The 26,361-nt window shown below is 30.6% G+C and overlaps 1 protein-coding gene across 1 annotated transcript in view; it reads right to left on the bottom strand.

Annotated features, from left to right (window-relative positions):
- Positions 1-25,860, bottom strand: part of CARPB (Carbonic anhydrase-related protein B) — a 247,336-nt gene extending 221,476 nt beyond the window's left edge. Inside the window, exons 1-2 of the mRNA XM_088230088.1 lie at positions 25,839-25,860; positions 15,101-15,151 (exon numbers count right to left, since the gene is read on the bottom strand). Of these exons, the coding sequence (XP_088086214.1) occupies positions 15,101-15,151; positions 25,839-25,860 (73 nt within the window). The remainder of the gene's footprint in view (positions 1-15,100; positions 15,152-25,838) is intronic.
- Between the last annotated feature and the right edge of the window lie 501 nt (positions 25,861-26,361).

Below are 26,361 nucleotides of genomic sequence, written 5' to 3'. Positions count from 1 at the left end.
CTATCGAAATGCGATGTCTTAGGCGAATGTGTAGTTAAAGTTTGTACGGTAGGTACAAAAATGAGCATTAACGAAAAATCCAAGAAAGAATTTCTGCGTTAGTTTGGACATGTAGAGTTAATGGACGGCAAAAAAACGTCAAAACATATTGACGATGCAAATATTGAATGATGCAGAAAACGAGGAAGACAGAAAAAGACAAAGCATGACCAAATCAAACAAATGTTTGAAGATGGACATGTCAAAAGTCGAAATAGTTGGCGCGTTTGCCTGAGAAGATGTATGAATGGAGAGAAAGCGAGGTCTGTATGCAAAAACAGAGTGATATTGCGTTCCTCTTTGCCTACTTCTGCAGGGAAACGGTGAGCCAGTTTGTTCGTTCGTTTGTGTTTCTTCTTCTTACACCTGTCAAAAACATCAACAATATTTTAATTTTTAGCATTTGATAAAACCCATAGTAGTTTTTCAGTTTGTTATCTCATGGCTGAGCCTTATACTGCGGATACCTCGGTGGAGCCTTAAGCACGCTTGTCTATTATCATCAGGTTACGACGTCCTGGACGCCCACTGCACGGCCGTTCGTGTCAGATCTACGGGAGGCGAAACTGACTCTAGCTGGCAGCTGGCAGCTTACAGAGATGCCTGGTGGCTCTTCGTGGACACCATATGCTCAAACTAGAGAACGAATATGGATCGATGACGATTAAACTTTTTACTATCCATACAACACATACCTACACGCCAAACAATGAACTTTTTGTATTTCAGATAGTAAAAGGTAAACTGAAGCGTGAAAGTTAGAAGACTATAAAATTTTACGACTTGAAAGTTGTTTTTCAATTTCGAGTATTCAACACATTTGGAATTTATAGTGTAAGAATAATATATAAATTAAGTTCCATGATTATGAATGGCAATTAAAGTCATTGATTTCAGCAAATTTACGACGCTATCACAAATAAAACTTTTCAAACCGAATCCTTAGAATAGTTTTTATGGAGAAATATAAAGTTCGAAATATAAAACGACTTTTGAACAACCCCTTTCGGAACAAATGCGTAAGCGCTCGTGTTCACTTGTACGCAGCCGAGGAGAATGTGTAGAATTATTGGGTATTTAGCACAAACAAAACAAGCCATTAATTACGCAAACAGACCCCGGCAGGAAGTGTAAGTAATAAAGGCTTCAACTTTACATTAAACACGGACCGCAGTCCCGAACAATACCGCCGGTTGGTTACCCCTGGAGTTAACCATTAACAGCCCCGAGGTTCGGGACGCGAAAGGTCCGCATTCGACACATACCATTTTTGACCCGTATTATTTGAACTTTGACGAAGTATGTAGACATATTTGATTTCAACCTCTTTTGAGATATTATTTATTTCATCATGCAGGTCAATCCACTATTAAACATTATCATCATTCCATGTCCGCTCATAGTTGGAGCGTGTGGTGTCCACGAAGCGCCTCCATGCATTTCTATTGGCTGCCGGCTCATATGCGTCTTCCTAAGTGAGGTTCGCGTCTCGTAGTTTTGACGTAAACTGCCAACAAAGTCAGCAGTGGACGTCTGGGATGTCGAAAACCTGATGCCTCGTAAGTAGGCAAGCGGAGTTAAGACTCTCAAAAGGCATCTGAAGTATATGGCCCAGCCAACCGTTTTGCCTCCGCTTGATAACAGTTGTCACCCGAGGTTGCTGCGTCCATTCTTTTATTACTTAATTTCTCACAAAGTCAAACCAGCGCACACTTGAGATTCTTCTGAGACACCTATTCTCAAAACTCAGTATTTTGCTGTTTTGGACCATAGTGAGGTGCAACGATTCGCATCCGTAGAGGATAATAAATGTTAAGCAGGCGTCATATAGACGGCATATGGTTTTAACTGAGTAAAAATATAATGTCCAGACAGCCTTCATACTGTTAAATGTGCGCACTTTCAGTTATTTTTGAAAGCTGCCAGGTACGAGTATTTGAAACTCTCGACCCTTTCGATGATTTGGTTTGACAGAGTCCGGGAATTTAAAGCATCAAGGCACGAAATGTTACACAGTACATGTGTTTTGCATTATTGAATTTTTAACCCACGTATGCGGAGTACCTATTTAGCTAATCTACAGTGACCTGAAGACCCCCAACTGTATCCTCAATAATGTCCGTATCATTGGCATACTCCAGGTAGCAGAGCTTTTGGAAGCAGGAGATGGATATTTCTCAATCTAGTAAAATTGACTTCATAAGGATGAAGTGCATAAGTATTATAAAAAGGAATGGTTAAAAGACGCAACCTTGGTGAGCTTCGGTGGTTACCTCAAACGTTAATTCTGATTCGGCAATCGCTACTTGAGTAAAGGGCTTTAATAATGTTTAACATGTATCTACCAAATACATGTACAATACATTTTTTAATTCGTTTATAATTTGAATCATAAAATGTTTATATATGATAATTGAGTTCCCGATTTCAAAGCATGGCACTAGAAGTCAAAATCTGTTATTGGTACCAGGATGTGGAGATTAGTAAATTCATCACGCAACTAGGGATTCTTTGGTATAGATCTTCTGGATTCTCGTAGGTTTCTTTGCCGTTAACATAGTGATGGGTTGACAGGGGTTACCTTGAAGTATACCATTATTTTATTGCCATTGTTTGTCGTTGCTAAATATTTTTATGTTTTTTTTTTCAATTTCTCGTTCATATGTTTTTTTCATAATTGGTTTAGGCCGTATGTAAAAACATTTACTACGGTATATTTTCACATATCAAACAACAACAAAAAAAATACCCCTCTTTGCACCCGATGGTACATAGGGCACTACATTACAATGCCAAATGCGGCATACCTCGATTATCTGTTACATAAACTTAGTTGTTATCAAGTTTAGGGATAGCAAAATAATTCAGACAAACAAATATTTCATTTTTACCCTCTCAGAAAACGAACCCTGGACCTCAAACATGACAGTCGAACACGCCAATCACTAGATCACAAGCATCTTTTCTCTACATGATTTTATTTTTTTATTTACGAATCGAGTTGAAAGCACTCGTTTTATTTCACACACAGTCGTATCTTCATCCGCCTGAAAGCAAATATAAATATGAAGAAAAAATAGCTGTCAATATTTTTCTCGTATATATTAAGATTGTTTGTGATTATTTTCAATCACTGAATTAAAATGACTGTTGAAATTGTGAAATGCATACTGTTAAATTCCAATTATCTGGATAAATGAGCGCCAGACGTTATCCGGATATGCAGAAATCCAGGTAGCTGGATCAACCATTAAATTTTAGCTATGTTCTTAAAGAAAACGTAAAATTTATTCTGAGATCTCTTTTTTATTGCTTTTGAAATAATACAGCAATTTGAAATCACTTTCAGAACTTATATAAACATGTCTAAAAAACTTAACTGCTTGGACAATTAAACTCCTGCAGCGCACTTTTTAATTTTTTAATATAACATCTCCATTATTTTTATTTCCTGATAATGATCCAAATAATTGGTAAGGCATGTTTGTATTTCAAAAATCATCGTTTTAATTTAAAAATAAATATTCGGAATATTTAAAGTATATACTTACATATATTAACATAAACAAATAAAGTTTGATGTTATTCATTAAACCCGTAAATCATAACTTAACTAAAGTACATAATCTAATATTTTAAACGATGTGGACTTTGGATAAGAAATATTACAGTCTAAAGATTGTATGGAGATTGCTGGTGCAGCTTTTATTAATTAGGTGTAATTTCAGTATTGTTTGATCATAATCATAACAAAAATATTTAAATCGCTGTTTTCATACTAATCAGAACATGACATCATCAAGTGGTAGCATGAATTACGACTCTAAACCCTCTCGCTGCACTGTGTGGTTCTCCACACGAAATTAATATTACTAACAATGTTATAATGTATCGAAAATTCTCGTTATAAAACAAATTGTTTTGATCGAATAATTTTATTTTAACGGGTGCGGGTGTAAGCACCACGCTCATGGCTATTAATTACCAAAAAAACACCTGAAAAGTTTGTTCCTTGAAAATCAACTTTATATATTTTTTTACATTAACGAGCTAATCACTGACAATAGATATTCTATGTATTTAAAATGCATTGGACTTTAAAACGCACTTCAATTTTCGGTTGAATTTTTAGAGCACAAAAGTGAGTCTTATCGTCTGAAAAATACTTTTTTATTTTATTTAGGTCATTCAAAGTTTCTTCTATTTTAAATCGGATTATAATGATGCGTATATTTATAATTTTCCTATGTTTAAAATATATTCAAGTAAATGGCTATTCTTTAATTTTAATTGTTTTATTTTTCTTTATTTTCCTACTTTGAAAAAAAATATTTTAAACTATTTTATCTATTTTTTTTATGTTTTTTTTCTTTTCTATCTCCTGAAAAATATTTTTTATTTTTCAAAGCATCGAAAACAAAATAATATATGTTCATAATTTTATGTGTATACAGTATAATGTCTGTACTCTTTTATTTGATTCTTAATTAAAACTAATCTTTGAGCATCCGATGACAAACTATTATTTAATATAAAGTTTATATTTGAAGCACTTACTTTGTGGTTATTCATTATAATAAAATAAATAAAACAACTTTGTTTTTAACCACTAATTTTTATTTTTCACCGACCGGTTTCAAAGCAAACAAGCTTCTTTGTCAAGGTTCACGTAACTAATGAATTGATTCCTTTTTAATTTATTTCTATCATGTTTACTAAATACTAAACGTGGACCCAATAAATCATAAACTATTAAATAATAATCAAATAAATGTTTTATTTATTTGATTATTATTTAATAGTTTATCGGGACAAAATATGTTTTATTACTTAATTTTCTTTTTATAATGTTTTAATATTGTAATAATGTGTGTATTTGATTGAATAAAGACTTTTTTTTAAAAAAAGGAAAAAAAAACTGCTTGACAAACATTTAAATTAAAACAATGATTTTTATTTTGAATATCATGATTCTGTAAAAATAGGGATACGTTTATTATTGCTCATAGAATGTTCTCCGTTTTGGGTCTAAAAATGAAATGTTGGATATAAAATTGGCTTTTACGCGAATCTTTTATTTATTGAAAGAAGCGAAATAAATTCACACGTAACGAAACATTCAATTCCAATATTTATTTGTTTCGATAAGCGTTAGTTTTGGGTACCGAAAGGGTTAAGGTTAAAGTGTAAAAATGAAAAATCTCGCAGTTAAAGATGTAAAGTAGTGATACAAGCACACAACATGGAAATTGGAGAAAAGTAAAAGAATGGCACGAGTTTTCAGTCTGGTGCGGTGACCCCGAACAAGTGGCGTCGGGTTCTGGAATCGGGAGTGCACGGTAATGTCCGGGAATATTCGGGAATGCCGCTACACCCGTAGCGAGTCTGTGCGGACCTGTCGGGTAATACAGGTTCTACCTCATTACTATGCCACGCTAGCGTCCTATCTTACCGCTCAAACCACGTACTGATATTATACATAATAAATCAAAACTACAGATCGCGAATTCGTTGCAGTCTCTCACCTGTACTAGGGACGTAACTCTGTATTTTCATAAAAAAATGCATTTATAATCAGAATCAATACGAGACACGAGCAATGGATTATTTTTAACTTGAAACTGAATTTTATTCGCTTTTAGAAAATCATGCTTTCTTAGTGAACTAGTAACTTTTGATTTTTCCGATACAAAGGCGCTCGAAAAAAATATACTTCCTTGATTAGAATATTATAAAAATAAACAATATTAATTCATTATTGTTTAATAACTTATTTATTACGGAGGTTTTGAATATTGATAAAAAAATAGTTATAAGATCATCATTTTTACGTAATATGGCGCTATTTTTGTTTAAATCATCTCAAGACTGCCATATTAATGCCATTTTTTTTTCATATTATGTATGCTTTAGTATATATTTTTATAATGTACAAACACTTATTAAAAAAAATAAGTCTTGCAGCTACAGAGAGCATATATGGTAATTAATCTAGTCCCCCTTTACATGATTTTCGATTGACTATAAGATGTTTTTTTTTTTTTTTTAAATGGCAAAAAAAAAATATTGTTGAAGAAAGTTTGTAATATTGTTTTTTTGTTTGTAATATTATTTTAATATTGCCGTAAATCATTTTCAGAAACCATTTTTTCATGTTACTTCGTTTGATTTTAATTTGCATGCCTTTCACTTTGGCAGTCTTGAATAAAATGGTTTCTGAAAATGATTTACGGCAATATCTAAATTAATAAAACCAAACCGAAAAAATTGAGACAAACTTTGTGTGAAAATTAATTAAAAATAATGTTTTATTTTTTCTGTTTCAAAAAACTTTTCGCCAAGTAAAAAAAAATAAAAAAATACTATAATAATAATAATAATAATAAAAATAGTGCCTCTTGGAGGCAACTGGTAATGTCAAAATACTCCAATAAGAAGCGGCTGTGGATAAGAATAAGAAGAGAGATAGAATTCTTGGATTAAATTTTACACAATACTGTTCAAGGGTATCAGATTGAAGATATCAAAGAAAATTGATCAATTGGTTTAAATATGTACTTTTTCTACTACCATTACGCCATTTTTCCTAAGGAGTAGGCAGAGAGGATGGACTGCCATACACGTCTATCCTGACATGCGTTCATATCTTCGTCCACATTCATACATCTTGTCATACATGCTCTTTGGTACTGTCAGCTTTTGACATGACCAGCTTTAACATTTAGGTTTATCTGATTATGCCACGTCTTTCTTGGTCGTTCTACGTTCACTCTCTCAATGTAAATATATATATATATATTTTACCATTATTTCGTCATCCGTTCGTTCTACATGACTAAACCATCTCAACGACTTTCTTAATCGTCCAGGTCCATGTTTTACTTCCATACATAGGTGTTGGGACTAAAACTCCGTTGTGCACTGCTAGGTTGGCTTCTATCGGCATATTTTCATTAGCAATTATTACGCTACGTTAATTTTTTTGGCGCATTATGTGTGTGTTTTTAAAATATATATTACGATTGAAATCGTACACTACATTTTATTTTCCAACCTATATAGCGCATTTTACTGCATTTTAAAGTTTGTTGAGCATATATAATTATTAGAAAGAGGAGAAATTTGAGTAAAAAATTTCTTGACTTTTTTCCAAATGTTTGGGTTTACTGTTTACCATATTGATATGCAATATATTAGTTTTTTTAATGTTTTTATTTTTATTCTGTTTCTGATCCTGTATTATATTTGCGATGATAAACTCATGTGCTGTGTCAACTAATTACTCGTCCCAAATTAACACAGGACTTTTAGTCCCATGAAGTTGGGACTTATGTATCGAATAATGTGTAATAAATTGCTTTTAAGTAAATAAATAAATAGTTCCTTATGTTGGCAAAGAAAAATAATTTGTTATGACCTGGTCTTTATTGTAAAAACTTTCATAAAATTAATTGAATTTAATTAAGCTAGTCAATTACTATAACTAATAATATAACTTTTTTGAACTGGTTTGCGTATGCGATTGCAGAATGTTTGTAAACGTTATGTCTTTGACCTTCTCAAATTCGACCACATAACCAAATATCGCACGCAACTAAACTGGCTCAGTATCAGGCATAGAAGAAATATTCACATTCTATCTCTTCTTCACAATATTTTAAACAATTCCACATCGCATGTCCATCTGAGAGAGCTCTTCTAACCTCTATCACAACACGGACTATATATTTGATCTAGTACCTAGAGAACCCTTTAAATACCTTTTCATCGCTCTAACTTTCTTGCCTCCTCTTTCACGGTAGTAGCTTCTCGATTGTGGAATAATCTATCCACTAATGTTAGAGACGCCTCTTCTTTATTAACTTTTAAGTAAAGATTGAAATATCACTACATAAATATGAATGTTGTCCATTTATGTATCACATCCTTCTACTTTCCTTCCCATCCCCTCTCTTCTCTTCATAGTAGTGTAATTAAAAATAAAAATAAAGTTAATTTTTGTTTATAATTTTGCATAAATCGTAAAATTCAATATGTCGATGTACTTGTAATTTTCTAAAACTGAACGGTTTGGGGAGTTTAAAGAAATTGCCTTAAGCAAATATGCCAGCCCTTATATGTTTATATATTGTATATGTATATAAAGTGTTCAATAAATAATTGATGAACAATATCTAAATATAACGAATTGTCATTACTATACCAATCTCGTATGTTTTGTTTATTGTTTGTGAACCATACAAAATAAAATAAAATAAATATTAAATACCAATAAGCGTGTAAATTACAATTCGACATAGGAATAATATAAGCTTAAAATTGTTAAAAAATAAAAAAAGGGATATATCGTAAAACTTCTAACTCTTTCTTGGACCTAACTCTCGCTTTAAGTTTGCTCGCTGTCAAGGAGAATTAATTGGTGATATTGTGATTATTTATTCGGTGGGAAATTTGGTGGCATTGCCTTCCTTATTGTCAACAGCCCTTCCCGGAGCAGGCTCCCCGTGGCGCTGGCGTTGTGGGCGGCACTAAATCTGCTATCCGCACCTGCTGTTGGCTGTGCCCTGTTGTACCCTGTACCCCGTACCGACCTTCTACACGCTATATGGTGACACACAACCCTTAATATTTTGGATTTATAAGAAAAAAATACATAAAATTAAAAATCACGAAAGGTTTCGTACACATTGAATTTTTCTTCAGAAATTTGCAATTTAATGACCGTGAAAATATAAGTAAGGCCCATTACACACCGTGGAAATTTAACATAAAAAAGAGAAAATTGGCAAGATACAACCTTCAATTATTGGTTGAATCGGAAAAAAAATGTGGAATTACATTAATACATATTTTAATTAAAGCACTCTGTATTTAGACTACACGATTTTAATTCGATGCCTTGAAAGATGAATCTACAGGTGTTATTATAAATAGAAACAAACACTTTTCTTAACTTTTTTTTTATTACACAGTAAATGGAAGAAACTGAGCCTTCTAAAACTAGAAATACATTGAAATAAATACAATTTGTAAAAAAACAATGTGTTTTATTAATTATATTCTATACAATATGTTGAAAGATAAGAAAACATGATATGCCATTTTGAAATCTGAAGGAGTGCTTCGATGGGCTCCTAAAAATAGGAATTGTAGTTTAAAAAAGTAAGTCGAGTGATCAGTAGATGCATTCAATATTACTTTTTTATTCTGGCGTATTTAGATAAAATGTTAAAAAATACTATTTTTCATGAAAAATTGTAGTATGCGTCAAAAAAATATGTATCACATATCAATATTTCATTTCATTCATTCATTCTAACCCCCTTTCCAATTGCGGTGACAATATATTTTTTATTAATAAATAAAATTGGATCAACTCAAACATAAAGGTAAGGTGATCAGTTTTACGCTTCGTGCGTCAGTCTGAGAACAATGATATATTGCAGTTTGTAACAAAATTAAAAAATATTTATCCATATTTAACGTCCTTCGTGCCAAGAATTAAACCCAGGACTTCGAGAATAATAGGCAATGAGGAATTCCAGCCCAACCCGAAATTAAATTTTAAAAACGTTTTCGTGTACACGTGAATATTTAAAAATTTTGAAGTAGGATGAAATATTTCAAAAACGAACACAAAAATAAATAAAAAATGTTAAAAATAGTATTCATTTTAAAATTATAAATAATGACGGCACTCCTTATATCTACGTGTGGTATTTCCGGTTTCCGCTTTAAAGCCCCCGCATCTTGTAAGGAACGTTTTGACCATAGAAAAAAGTGTATAATTTTCAATGTACTCTTTTTTTAACCAGAGATTATGTCAACTTTCTAGGTTTTTCTAAATCAAAACGTTCGTAAAAACAACCATAACATATAAATGAGCAAATTACGATCAACTAAATGAAGTAATCAAAGCAATATTCTATAGATTCTTGTCAGTTTTTTTATTGGCTGGAGAAATACAACTTACCGCGGTCAGTGAAAGTAAGAACGCCAACCGCTTATGACGTCACTACTGAAAAGTTATATACTAATTACAGTCATTTGGCGCGGTATTTGATAAGTGTAACTTAAAAAAATCATATCTTTGTAAATAACGCACAAAAAAAAATATATATATATTTTTGCTTAGTTAAATAGAACGCTAATAGAAAAAAAAAATAGAAAACAGTGGAATTCCTCATTGCACGAACTATTACACGACAATACTGATATATCTCCACTTGATTACCTTATTCAGGATTTTTACCTGAGAAGAGCCATTGGGTCGAAAACACTTGTCGAGGATTTTTGTTTTATTTTACACTCAGTACTGTATTCTTCATCCGCGTGGACACTGATAAAAATCGGAAAAATATATAATAGGGAATCATTCTACTACAATCTTTATTTATTTCATGTCAGGCAAACGATATAATCATGGGCCGACTAATCTCCATTCGATTTTAATTTGCAGGATTTTAACCTGAGTAGCCGCCCCGTATTAAAACAAAAATATATGTCAGTACACTTAATTCAAAATTTAATTCAATTTAATAAGTTGTGAAAATTCTGCAAAAAAAATATATGACGTGGCGAATGTACACATAAAGAAAACGAAGTGAATACCATATCAAAAAATAAAAAAAATATTTTGCTTAGTATGGGATCAAAATGTTGGTAGCCTAGGTTCTATTTATATATTAAAAAAAGTATATGCGATACAAAAAAATAAATGGTTAACAAATAAAAAATAAAAGAATAGATTTTACAATGTCATGTGGGTATGTGCAATACGTGTGAAATGGGCCGTATTCCAAGCATTACCCGTTATAATAAATTTTGCTTGTTGGCCTTATGTACGAATAGTGTGAACAGGGCTTCGATTACAAACGCTGTCATAATCGGTAAATATCGAGACAACGTAAAGTAAAATCAATATTTCTGTATGAAAATGTGTCTTCATCGAAATCTAAAAAGTGTTTTCATCGGTAGCCTATAATTGAACATGTTTTGAAAAAATTGTTTTCGTATTTTAAAAAAAACATTATTTTTACTTTGTAGATAAATACTAGTTTTTCGTTGAAATACGGGCCCTGCACAAAAGATAATAAAAAATGTATGTAGAATAGTATTAAATAATTGATCTTAAAATTTACAAAATATTGCCAAATATGGTGGATATAAACGTGCTTGATATTAACGTTCGTGCTTATTTGATGCATTAAAAACCAAAGAATGCGTAAAAAAAAACGAAAAAACGCAATTTTAAAGCATATTGATACGTAATGCAATGTATAGAGATGATTTGAAACAATGTAAAAGGTGTTAAAGTTATTAGCACATCCGAAATTAATGCTATCTTTTGCAGAAAAAAACGCAAAATATCACTTTGAATAAAGCAACGATATTTATGAACTTTTGAAAAGCAGATGGAGGTCCTCTTATAAAGGGAATATTAATAAACTCCTTAGCTATTTAAATCCAATTTTTATCTACAAAGATTTGGAGAAAGTCAATATTTTTATGGTGGTGAAAATCAAAAAATGGAATTCATTTGATTAGTTGCTTCCGAATTTCGGGACACCGAGTTGGTATAATTTAGTGCGTATGGTCTACACTGCTCAGGTGAAATATGGAGGGTGTGACGTCATGCAGTGGCTATCGCAGAGGAATGTCCCACCACCACACGGTGACCTGCGAGTGACGCACATAAATATTTTATTGTTTTCTGTTACGGGAACGAAAAATTAACTTGATATTTCTTGATAAAACTCCATAGTTAATTATTATGATAAAATTATAAATAAACTTATCAATGAAACTTCTAGGTTTAGTTTTACTTTTTATTATTTTGACCAACGAACGCTTTTGCCTAAGTAGGTATTTTCAAGACTGGTGAATAGTTTACAACATTTACAGTTTTATTCTATTTTTAACATATTTTGGAGATAAGATCAAATAAGTATTTTAACAGGGAACAGAAACATAAATATTTACAACTAGTTTGCTGCACAGTTAATTTTTGGGAAGCTTTTATTATTTAAAAGGTGGGAAAAGAACACATGGCGAAATACAACAGAGTGGGAAATACACATTTTAACCGATAAAATTGGCATAATACCTTTTTGACAGGGAAGTTTACATACCCATAGATAAATGACGAAATATTTTAAGATGCATACTTAGATAATACATTGTTAATAGAATGAAGTTATTCATTTGGAAAGTTAATTTTATGTTAATTATATTATTTTAGTAGTAAATAATTCAATCAAAAGGAGCGTAGTTATATATTAAATTAATGGTTTAAGTAAAGCAAAGTTCGATAATTCCGATTGCTGGTTAATTACTACTGCGTTAAGTTTAATTCTATTAATTTCTAATGATTCTAATTTATCTAATTTTTTCCCCTTGTTTTCAAAATGTAGTAATTTTATATTGTTTTTGTTGTCAAAAGTATGGTTAAGCAAGTTAAAGTGTGTTGCAAAATTAGATTTGTCATTTTTAAACTATAGGAGGCAATATGTTCTTTGAGTCTTATTTTTATTGATCTACCACTTTGACCTATACATATACCTTCACAATCATTGCACTTTAAACTATACACTCCATTCTTATCTAAGGTTGAGATCTTATCTTTATTATTAACAAGATATTGTCCAATTGTTTTTTATTATACATTGCTACATTAATTTAATTTTTATTAAATATTTTTTTAATTATGTCACTTGTGTTACCTACATAATTTAATTTTATCCAATAGTTTAATTTATTTTTACCATCTAATGGTAATAAACCATGACCTATTGTTTTGACTGAGTTTCTTTTTTATTTTTTACTTAGTAATTTGTCAATAAGATTCTTTTCATAACCGTTATTAAATGCTATTATTTTTATAATGTTTATTTCTTTTTTATAATTTTCTTTAGACATTGGTATATTTACTAATCTATGTATCATTGAATGAAAAACTGACAATTTGTGAGATAAATGATGGCGTGAATGAGCGTGTATGATATTATCGCTAAAAGTGGGGTTTTCTATAAATGCTTAAGTCAAATTTACTGTCGATAATTTGTATGCTTAAATCTAAAAAGTTGATTTTATTTCCTCCATCGTGAATTTAATTGACTCACTTAAGTTATTTAAATTCACTGAAAAATGCATCTGAATGTCTTTTTGTTCCTTTCCAAAGACAAATGACGTCATCAACAAATCTATAATAAAATTGCACAATTTCGAATAATTTTGTTTGACTTAATTTTGATTCTAAGTAGTCCATGAAAAAATCAGCTAATATTGGGGATAATGGACATTCCATGGTTAGACCATTATTCTGTAGATAATGTGTATTGTTAAATTTGAATAGGTTTTGATCAATACAAATATTTAAAATTTGAGAAATTTCGTTTTTTAATTGAGGCGTTAAGAATTTTTTATAAATATAAGTGTCTAATGCATTTTTTAGTTCATTTAGAGGTATACTAGTGAAAAGATTTACTACATCAAAAGATATTAAAAATTAATTTTTAGGTATATTAATCAATTTCGGTCCGAAAACTCCCAAAAATGAACTGTTTAGCAAACTAGTTGTAAATATTTATGTTTCTGTTCCCTGTTAAAATACTCATTTGATCTTATCTCCAAAATATGTTAAAAATAGTATAAAAACTGTAAATGTTGTAAACAACTCACCAGTCTTGAAGATGCCTACTTTGGCAGAAGCGCTCGTTGGTCAAAATAATAAAAAGTAAAACTAAACCAAGTTTTTTATTTGTTAGTTTTATGTGATTTTATTATGTTTTATATGTATTTGAGATTGTGATTTAATTATGTTTAATAAGGTATGATTCAAAATTACATAAAATTTCTCCCTCGGCACTGGACTGCCAGTGAGGAATATTATCTTAAATGTAAAAAAGTGCAACATAAATTGTAAAATATCAAATTAATTAAAAACAAAAAAAATGACTTAAGTGAGTATAAACTAGTATTTTAATCGATATGGTTAGATTAATTTTTATTTACTTATATTTGTATGTATATAATATATCAACAGATATTCACAACATTCTGGTTTACAGTGTTATTTAAAAATATATTGCTTTATTTAACTATATATCTTCAAACAATTTTTTTTTTTTTTCTGTTTATAAAGAATCATAATATGAAAAAAAACGGTTGATACAAGAAAATCTTTACGATACGTTCCTGTTTCCAGGCAGGTGAGGAATACATTTATGTGTGTGAAATAGAACCAGAACTTTGAACAAGTGTTTTCGACTTTATGGCTACTCTCAGATAAAAATCCTGGATAAGAAAATCGAGTTAAGATAAGTTTGCCTCGCTGTGTATTAAGCGCGTTCATATACCAATTTTAGGTTTTGAGTTTGATTCCTTGCAAGCTGGACTTGAAACATTGATTTTTAAGGTTGTTAACTGCAATATTTCATTGTTCTCGGACTAGCACTTAAAACGTAGGACTGATCACCTTACTTACATGTAACAGATGATCAAAATAGGTTTTGTAAAAAAAATACAGTGCCTTTGCATCCTGGCTGCGGAAAGGAGAATGATGATGATTATGAATTAACGATGTTAGGTGGAAAAAAGTGGAAAAAATAAATAAATTTTCGAATGTTACCAAAATATTTGATGGCCCGTAATATAAAATAAAAAACCATTATCAATATTCATTAGCAGTGACGTTTAGCTGAAAAAAAATTACTCTGAATTTAGAAGAATTTTAAAACATAGGTGAAAACAAGGGGAGGGGGCTAAAGTAGAAAAAAGGGTAGAATTTTTGCAATAGAAAAGGAAAATTCACTTCTTCAAGGCTACTGCAAAAGAGTTGTAGGTAAAGTCTAAAAACGTACTAGTAAAATGCACAAAAAAACATTGGTGTTTGTTTTAAATGACATAACAAACTTTTCAAAATGATTTAAGAATAAAAATGTTTTTATTTTCATTAAAAAATATCCACATATTATAAATCAAAGTATTAGTGAAATGCAATAAACTGAAAACAGCCATTGTTCCAGTTTAAGCTCGATGGCTAAGATGCGAAAAAACTTACCCGATATTCCATCATACGTCCACCACTCCTCCCAGCTGACTCCTGACGTCACTGAAAAACATTTTTTTATTAGTAATCGAGCTTTAAAATAAAAAAAAATATTGGTTTCCAATAACGGATAGTACAGTTACTGTTTTTTACTAACTGTACAGTGAAACTTTATTTCACATTAAATATATTTTTAATTTGCTCTATTCTTATCTTATTTTATTTTTATAAGGGAAAAAGAAAACATGTGATGTAAATAATAAAATACCAAAAATGGTACATTCATCCAGATTTTTTTAAACAAATATTATGATGGAACATGTTACAAAACAGAGAGAAAACATTTAAAAATATACAAAAAAGGAAGATAACATTATGACGAATAGGGGCCGACATTAAATCATTTCATTTAATTATATGATTATCCGTTTTTTGAAATGATTATAAATTTTTCAATGGTTCAAAATAAACTTACGTACGGAGTAAACCATTTCTTTTTTTTAATGATTGTAAATAATAATTGAGTAATCATTTATTTTTTTCTATTTGAAAACGAATAAACTGTGTACAAAGTGAAAAAGTCGTACCAAGTTCATTACTGTTATATTGAACAAAAAAAACCTAAATTAAATTTATGCGACATCAAAAGTTGTATATGTAACTAGCGGACCCGACAGATGTTGTCCTGCCCAAACGTTGGTTTGCCTGCTATTACCTTGGAAAAAGGGTTATTAATAAGCAGGTACCTAGGTGTTTGTTTATGATTAAATTCCAAAACTAAAAAAAAAAATTATATTCAAATATTGAATTTAAGTAGATCCTTAGATTTATGGTTGAATACCAAAACATAAAATAATTCATTTTCAAATAAAGAACTCTTTTTGCAAATGTCAAAATCGGCTCTTCTCACCAGCAGGGGTGAACTTTATTTATGAATGCGATTTTCATAAATGTTTTGAATGTTAATATTAATTTAGTATTAACAGAAATAAAGTAAATAAAAATTCGAAGAAATTATAAGAATTGAAAGGAAATAATCCGATTGGGATCTATAAAAAGCGAATGTTATTTGTAAACATTCAAAATAATTATTTTTTTAACACCAAAAACAAAATCCATCCTTTTTTTTGTATTTGAATTCTCGTCGAATGCAACCCTGGTAGGTCGATGAAAAAAAGATTTATGCTTCTTACTTTTTTTTTCAGATTCGAATAAAAAATTTAATTTTTACGAACATGCGCAGCAAAAAGTTCTACATTTTGCTGAAAACCGCACGTAAATCAGTTAAGCCGTTTAGGATGGGTTCAGTGACGTCACACGTATAGAAGAATGATATATATATATATATATATATATATATATATATAAAGATACGTATGTGTTAGGGAATTCATTAGTTCACAACGTGAGTTTAAATCAAAAATTTGTTTGTCTTTTAAAGAAGGTAATTTACAATATTCATTGAGCTCCTAATAATAAGTATCAATAAAACTTGCGTGTGTGGAAAAATGCCTCTAAACTATTATTTTATATGTTTTAATTTTTTAAAATTATTATTATACTATCAATATCAAATTTATTTGTCGCCTTTTGTTGTCTTGGTTCCGAATTGCCCCAAGCTGAAAATACAAAACAAAACTTAGCGTTTAAGGGCAGAACAACATCCTTTAACCGCTGGGAAAGTTTAACGGCCTACGAATTTGTACCACCAAGAATTATTGAGGCGAATTCGTCCGAATTCGGGATGCGTCCAAATTTCATTTCCAACTCAAGAAAGGCGTTAAACGTTAGCAAAAATAGATTGAACAGATAATTGTATCAACTTAATGTATAAAAATGATGTTTTTTTTTCAACATTAATTGTTTTATTTCTAAAAAAATACTTTTTAAACGCTAGTTTAAGCAGATTTTTTGTTACATTTATATTTTTGATTCAATTTTGTCTCAAATCAACCCTAAAATGTAGATAAAACTTATTGTAGATACCTAAATAATCTTAATCGTTTAATTGATGTCATTTATCAATGGAAAATTGATAAAAAGCTGAGTTTTTATGATTTCAGTAGAAATGACAAATTAACTCCAAACCTTCATTTTTCTAATCGATTTTTCAACGTTCTTTTCAAATAGCAATATTGAATAAAATATTACTTGTATTCATTACATATAATCATGTCTTGGTTAAAGGTCTCGGTCAAAAAAAAACTCGATACAAATCTTCCTAGTCAGCAAAACAGAAGTTCTTAGTGCGTGATAATTTGGTTCGCCGCGAGAAATAAAAACAAGAAAATCATTTACAGGCACAAAACGATAATTATTATAATACGTGATATGTATAATCTGAAGAGAAAAGTTTCAACTTAAGCATTCGGAGAGGGATAGATTTATTGAATGTTTACATATTTTTCAGTACATAAAGGAAGTGTAGTTAAACAATGACTCTTAATTAAATAAATGCATATTATAATAAAAAACACTAAAATGTACAAGATGGCAGTCTACTTTTGTTGTGGCGTCTATCTGGAAGACGTCAGACTACACCGGCTTGGAAGCGAGTATAGAGAAATTGATGTTTTTTGTTTTTCATTGTCAGTAGTTCGTAGAGTGAAAATTTTTACGACGGTAAAATCAAAACAAGTCACTTTATTTTATTTTTATTATTTCAAATACAAACAGATGTATAGGTTAAATAAATTTTTAGAATACAACTATATTAAATGTTTACATAGTAGGGCCTGCCATCCAAATTAATGTATTCATCAAATAATATTAATAATGTAATAAAACGACGACGGCTTATAAGCTCAATAAATACTAAATATACTATATTTTAAAATGAGATAAATATGGACAAAACAAGGAGCTAGTGGAAAGGAAAAAAAGAAAATTGATAAGGAGTGGAAAAGGATGATTGAAAGAAAGTAAGAGTGGAAAATTGCATTTGATTCAATGAATTATAAATGAAGAGCAAGAAAAAAGATAAAACGTCCATTTTCTGTTAATCTAAATCAAGCCTTGTTCTCTTCTGTACATGTTGTATGGAGTATTTAATATATTAAGACTATTAATTTTTTTGTTAAATGCTTCGCATATACGAGGGATCGCAGAATGTTTCCGATGATTAGTTTTAATTTTACGAATATAGAAAATATAAGAAAGTCTAGTTGGCCTTAAGATGACTCGGTCAGCAAGTGAATTAAAGGAGATTAACTAAATTATATTATTCGAATGCTGTTAAAATCATTCTAATATTTTTATTTTTCTTATTTACTTATTATTTTTTGCCAAAAACTTTTATTATTTTTCATGTACCTTTTATTATGAACCTACTTATTTTGATGCAATATTTTATCTTTACTTTTCAACTCTTAAAAAACTATGGTAAATAATCCCTTTGCAGGCGGTGACGTAACATCGTGTTACCACAAGCGAAAGACGGAACATCCACAGTGACCAACCTACCACTTGAAAAATTACATTGGAGACAAATTGACTGACAAAGATGACTACACTAACCAGACGAGCCATAGCATAACTTGACCTAATAATGTGTTTGTTTAACCCTATCGAGTTTTCTGAATTAAACATAAATAGTATAATTTTTTTTAAAAAAATAATGAGTATTATTTTCAATGAAAGTGTTTCAGATAAAGTTTTTTAATATTTTAGAGCGGGATGTACAACCTTTGTAAGTAAGTCAAAGTATACAAAGTATACAAAAAATGATGTTACCTATCTATTATGTTATCACTATTATTATAATAATCGTAAAATAAATAAATGAGGGTATACTATAAAGTAGACGCGTACAGAAAACAAAGTTTTCCTACATTTTACCCTGCAGAATGAATAATGATTTCGGAGAAGTGATAGAAGATCTATTTTAAAGTAAAGTAAGTCAAATGTGTTTGACAGTGGGGTATAAACACCACAGTGGTTTTTAAAAGATTTGATACTAAATAATTATGCCATTATTTATGTGAAGATATTGCCTGAAACTTTAAAAGTCGTATTTTTTAATCCATGTGTGCCCTAGGTGCATTCGGGCCCCGATTACGATGGGAAGTTAGTGGAGGTGATTTTAATTTTCGGTAAAGTAAAATCAACTTTTCTATAATATTTGCAAGTATTTGCAAGCTTTTCTCAAGTATTTTTGTTGGTAACTAGTAAATAGATTTACATGAATATGATTTTTCAAATATTTAAATAAATGAAAATAGGTTTTCTTTCCATTTTAGACAATTGAAGATAACTATTGAGTCTCCATTGCTATACGGACTATGGTATCCACCAAGTTTATTTAAACTGGCCAGTGTCAACGGCCAACACTCCTCCGTCCTCTCGTGCCAGGTCCGCGTCCCGTACATTAAACGGCCTGATGGCAAACCTTAAGCTGTGTAAAGTAGGCAAGCGCGGCTAAGGCTTTTAGGAGGCATCTGCTGTGGGTATATGGCACAAAAATATGTGGAATTGCTTCCGTTTGATGGCAGTTGTGACTGAAAGTATTTAAATAAATATATTTTAGGGGCCATTTCTACGAGTTGTAAATAACTCAGTTGTATAAAATGGAATCAAGTTGGGGTAGAGTGGGATTCGAACTACGGGCCTTTGATCCGCGAGTCTGAAACACTAGACACAGAATCACAACTCAATTCAAACTATTAACTTCTATTTAACTGACCTTGAAATAAGCAATACTTAATGCATAATTATGTTTTTAATCTCTTATGTTATAAAAGGCGTCAGTATGAAGCGATTCTTCAATATAATGATAAGAATATTAATAAAGGAATTGAAGTTATTTTAATGAATATTTTTTTAATTTTTAATTTTATTTCTTTTTTGTACATAATATTGATTGTTCGCTGGCGGGCTTATTACCAAATGGATTTTTTTTCCGACCAACCAATAAAATTTAAAAAAAATTTTAAAGTCAACCATATTTAAAGAAAAAAAGATAAAGATACGATAAAAATAGGAATAAATGCAATTAAAAAAATAAAACAACTTTGTTTTAAACCACTATTTTTTATTTTTCACCGACCGTTTTCAAAGCAAACAAGCTTCTAGTGGCTAAAAACAAAGTTGTTTTATTTATTTTATTATAATGAATAACCACAAAGTTTGTGCTTCAAATATAGAAGAAATAAATGTCTTTATGAAAAAATATCTTAAATTAATAACATTACTCAATGTGAAAAAGAAAAAAAAGAGGAAACAGGAACATGTGAAGAAAAAAAGTTGAAACTTTTATATTGTGGGTGAGATTAATCCGGCCAAACCAATTCACCTACTAGGCAACGTGGAGGAAATGTGGGTGTTGAAACATGGTCAGATTAGTGAATGTTACATAGTGTATAAAATGTCCACTTAAACCAGCCAATGACAAATCATAAGCCCTGTAAATGCCTAGACATCCATATTTCCTTCTCAAAAAGATTTTCCGTCTTTATTGCAACAAAGTTAAATCTAAATATCTCCCTGGGGAGAAAATCCAGCCTGTCTGCAAACATTTGGAAATTCTCAAGAAATTGTTGAAAAGTAAACTAACTCAGTTTTTGCTACCATTCATGATGTCATAATGCGGAATAATTAAAGTTTCCGACATAATCCATCAATATATAATTTGTCAAACACACAGTAAAAGGGGCAATAAAACTGATTTTACTACTCTACTACTATTTACTATTACTACTGATAGAGTAATGTTTAATTTATGCCGGGCTTTATGGAATTGAAATTTTTAAAGGGTAACTCGATTATTGACAAGAAGTTTATTAAGTTTTATGGGAAACTAAGAGGAAGACCCAGGGTCTTTAAAACGGTTCGGTGTGTGCGAAGGTTGTTCTTGCACTGATGCGATCATAGTTTAAATTTTACAATTAACTGGTGAAATTGTATTTAAAATCATTCAACATTAAACAAACAATTATTGTGTAGGTTCTGGTACCTGTTTTTTTGTGTCAATGCTGAATTGTTTTAAATAATATTTTAAATCAAAACGATTTTATTTTTAATGATAGTAATAAAAAAACCTCAAAAATTCTAGAATATTTCGTCGGTTAAGCTTTATATTTCACGACCAGTAATTTTTTAAAATCTGCACTTAATATACCCTTAAAAATGCTGGTCCAAGAATATGGAAAGTACCTACGTGAAAATTATAATAAAAATACAGCAACGTTTTGTTTACGCTTCGAAAAATAAAATAGATTAATGTTTCTCCAGCCTTTATTACCGGTTTGATTATTTTCCCATTACATTTAAGTAAACATTCTCAGGGGTGTATCAGAATGAGAAAATCGTGCTTAATGGAGCATCAGCAAGGGGTTATTTTTTACACCTCTCCGTGTAACTTAATGGTATATATAATGGGGTCCTTTTGTGATTTATGGATATGAGCGAACCACCCAAGAAGGTACAATGTGATACTAAGAAAACCAAATTATTTGAACTAAGCTCCTGATTCACTTTGGAGATTAGATTTCTTAGAATACACAGTCATTCTGTCAAATAAACTATTTTATATTTGTGTTTTTTTTTTAAATTTTGCGTTTAAAATAAACGAAAATTCAGTAATTTAAGATACCGAATAAAAAATTAAAAGAACACGAAACAACCATAAAACTTAGAAAAAAAATACACAAATCCCGTCAACAATATTTTGGGTTTGAGACAACAGTAATATATTGATATGAACAGCTCTCCAGAAAGTTGAATCCAGTTCGTGTTTACAAAAATTTGGGCAAACTTTAATCCAAACTGTTGATAAATCCACCTGGTTCACAAAGAAGTACGGAAATTGAAAATTGAAAAAAAAAATTTTTTCAGGCGTTGCCTAGTATGTAGGTGAAATAATTCAATTAGATGAATCTCACCCGCATAAATGAAAGATTCAGCTCTTTAACTTCACAAACATCAAGAGATGAAAGAATTGAAGGAATAAAGATGCTCAAATACGGGCAATACGGTGAATGTTTTGCAGTGTGTAAAGTGGCCACTTAAACATTCTATTGTCAGGTCATAAGCCTTGTAGATGCCTAGACTTCTATATTATCTTGTCTAAAATGTTCTTCATCTCTGAAGTAATATGTTAACACAAATTCCGTTTTTGTATGTTGGTCGAAATAAAGTTAATTTATGTGAGTTTTCGATTTTTTAGTCACAGCCGTTATGAGACATGGATTTAGAAGGAAACGTTTTAACAAATAATGGTGGGCACATGTTTTGTTCGGAAACTTTTAAAAAACTTTTTTAAATTTAGACTTTTGGTATTTACCCCATGGACTGGCCTGTACCAATGGTCTCGTTCCCACGGTATCCTTTTAAAAATATTTATTTTTAGGATTTCAATAATATAATTTGTCAAATAAATTATCCCGAGTACTTCCTAAAAACGATTGTACCTAAATATCGTAAATTCACCGTTTTTTTTAGCTAATATCTCAGTTCGAGGGTAGAATCACGTTATTACAATCCTTAAAGGACGCTGTATTTAATTTTAGAAAAGGAAAGAAAGGATAAAGGGGGTGAAATTGTCCAAAGTTTAAGAAACTTGAGTATAGCCGATCTCCGACCATTTGTTCGCGCGCTGAATAATAACGCAAAAGCTCGACTAATAACGCGGATAAAAACATTATTCTGATAAATAATGAAAGTACCATAAAAAGGTAAGAACTTTAATATTCAAACAACAAAGTCAAAATAATCATTTTTACAAGGTGCCTAAAAGCAATATACTTTTTACAATTTTCTACTTTCAAATAATGGTGGTTTTTATAACCGTAAAGTTATTTCGAATAAAGCTTAACACCAACAAGAGTTATTAATAAACACCTAACCTATCATTGGAACGGTATTCCCTATGATAAAAACACTTGGTTTCATTGCGTAATTAAACATTCTATAATATTATTTCCGTTCCTAGGAAAGTGTAAAACAACTCTGACTTTTAAATGGAATCTCATTTTTCATTATTGATAGCAGTTACGTATTAATTTCCTAAAATATTTTTAATTACTTTAATATCCCCTTATGCTATTCAAACTTTTTCCAATGCCAATATTTCTAAAAGAATCTATTCGATTCCGGTTTTATTTTTACGTAGCTATTACTATTATTTTTTTTTTAATTATTTAAATTTTTGATAAAAAAAAACATGTATTATATTATTTAATGATTGAGTCGTCCTATTTATATACTAATTTTTTATTTTTTATTCTGTGATTACTGTTTGAATAAAATATAACGTTACAATATTTTGAGTTGGTCCGAATGGAGACGAAAGACTGGATTTCACCCCCTAGGGAATCATTAAAACTAACAAATTACCACGGGGATGGAGAACATTTTAGAAAAGGGAATTTGGAAGTCTAGACATTTACAGGGCTTATGACCTGTCATTGACTGGTTTAAGTGGTCACTTTACACGCTGTGTAACATTCACTGACAAAACTGGAAAATTATTAGTAGGCGTTGCCTAGTATGTTAAATAATTCGATCAGATTATTTTTTTTACAACAATAATAGTTTTAGCTCTTAAACTTCACGAAAATCAACAGATGGAAAAACGGAAAAATACGGATGTTGAAACATAGGCAAAATGGTGAATGGTACACAGTGTGTAAAGTGTCCACTTAAACCAGCCAATGGCAGGTCATAAGCCCTGCAAATATTTAAACTTCCCTACTCCCTTCTCTAAAATGTTCTCCATCCATGTTTTTATCTTTTTTATGCATTGAATTTTTTTTTACGTAAGCATTCTTTTGAACAATTATCTAATTCCCGCCACAACGTTCTTCTGAACAATTATTTAATTTTAAAAAGTTTTACATAAAAATTTAAAAAATCTTAAATTTATCAATAAAATAAAAGTTGAAAAAAAAATAAAAACAAGTAAATCAAGTCTTTTTTGATACCAAAATATATGAAAAGTTATATACAAACCCTTTTTTTAACATTGTTTTAAATTGTTCGGTTTCCTTTTTTTTTTACTTACTAAAGTTAGAGTTTAAGACAAAGATTTTTAAAACCAATTTAACTTTGTTTTTTATTAATATCGCTATTCTTTATTTCGTTTGGGAGTCTATTTACTTTGCGTGGGAATATTAACGCGTTTTTATTTGTTAAAATATAACTTGTTTATAAAGCAACCTGCATAAAAATTGAATTTGATAAAAACGGTAAATTAAATAAGGAAATAAATAAGAGCGCCATGTAGATTTATAATAAATAGAGAGTCGTCACTTGCCAAGAATTAAAAGTTACAAGTTAAACATATGGATGTTTTATAAAACTGTTTAGAGGTTTGCAAAGGGAGTGAAGTTTCACTTTAAACCGACAGTCGCGAATAAAGATAGTAGCGAGAGACAATAATATAATGGCTGGTTAGTTTTTAACACCGCCCTCGTTTCCGATAGGAGAATGTATCCAGGAGCTTAGCGACGGTAAGTTAAATAAATAAGAGTGTCATGTAGATTTAAAAAAAATACAGAGTCGTAGTTTGCAAGCAATTTCAAGTTACAAGTTGAACGTATCTGTTTACAGGATGTTTTATAAAACTATTTAGTGGTTTGCAAAGGGAGTGAAGTTTCACATTGAACCGACACTGTCGGAAAGAAGACAATAATATAATGGCAGGTTAGTTTTCGCCACCGCACCGCCCCCGGTAGGAGAATGTATCCAGGAGCTTAGCGACGGTAAGTTAAATAAATAAATGTCGGTCACGCTTCGCCTTAACTTCAGGTCACATAGAAACCAAAGGCCATTATGGCTCCTAGACTCCATAAAACTTATCGCCGATTTCTCTCAACTTCTTCGGTAATAAAAACATTCGTACCATATTCTGAACTACTCGTATTTTCCTCGACTATTAATGGACTCGATACTTCCAACTTGTAAGCCTAGCCCGTTTGACTTTATTCACCTAATTTCCGCCAACAACAAACAGCTAACTTATCACACTTTATTACACGTATTATGTTATACCGAAGTGATACGATTTATGGCTTAAGTTTGGCGCTGTTGTGATTCTAGCGGAGTTATGACGCTTCTTATTTATCTTGAGAGGGTGCTTTGTATTAAGTATTAACCGAGTAGAATACTTCTATTGTTAGTGTGCATGAGAATATGTAGAATCTTCCGGAACGCGGGGCAACTTGACAGAGACAAAATTATGCGAAATACTATAACTAGAAACTTAAACATTTATATTATAAAACAAAAACACAAAATAATTACGTTGTGTAATGTGGTAAAAAATAACTATCATAAATAGCAGGTTTTAATGAAAAATACATTCATTGTTAAAAAAAAGCGACCAAATTAACATAATTACGAAATTTTTCGAATATAAACCGTCTCGAACGATGTTCGCCGAATCAGACGCTCGACTAATAAATACCGAGTTCTCGTTAAATCAATACCCATCGCTTCAATATTATAAACGAGTCTCCGAGATGAAGATATCTCAACACAAAGGAAATTGGTTTTTACTTCTTAGCAGCTCCCTCAGGATTCCATCACTCGGCGGTTCTCAATTACAAAAGATCAAAGACACCCCCTGCAGTCGAATCGTTCTGTTGTTAGGGGATGAATAATGCAGGAGATTTCTCAGGCTGTTAACTCGCTTACACTTTATACTTCAGCATGAAAGGAATCAGAGTTAGATGGCGCGATGCGAGGTGCTTCCTCGTCATTTACATACTCGGACACATTCGAAATTCGCGAGGAAAATCCTCTTACAAATTACCTTTGCCTTCTTCGTCAAACATGTTTTTTTATTTGATTTAAAATGTCTTGAATCGAGGACAGAATATTCGAAGGAATTTTCATAGAAATAATATTAATACCGAATGCAGTTAATGACATTATTAATCAGGAATCACCATATCATAAAAAAACATTATTATTATTAGTTATGGCCCATTAGTCCACGATAGTGAGTTAATTTCCTAAAATGGTCAACCGTAGCCTATTAAGCGCTTAATAGCACGACATTCTGGGAAGGAAGAAATTAATAGTTTACTGAATCTCAAATTGGTCGTTATGAATAAACAGCCAAGAATTTGAGTAAAAAGTTCAACGAAACCATTTGAAAAAAATACGGATCTCTTTAATCACCACTCCAATAATCTTTAGACAAAAATTGCCTCGAACATTTCTTCGTGCAAAAACGATCTTGGTGGATTTTCTGATTGAACTGGCTAAGAAAAACGACCTAGAAATAGCTAAAGGTAGTTCTTTTTATTTCTTCGTTGTATTAATGAACTGAA

The sequence above is a fragment of the Micrasema longulum genome, unplaced genomic scaffold (assembly GCF_059751315.1).
Source record: "Micrasema longulum isolate JH-2025_06_02 unplaced genomic scaffold, ASM5975131v1 h1tg000729l, whole genome shotgun sequence".
Lineage (NCBI taxonomy): Eukaryota > Metazoa > Arthropoda > Insecta > Trichoptera > Brachycentridae > Micrasema > Micrasema longulum.
The sequence above is the reverse complement of the archived record's forward strand: the minus strand, read 5'-3'. Positions and strand labels throughout refer to the sequence as shown.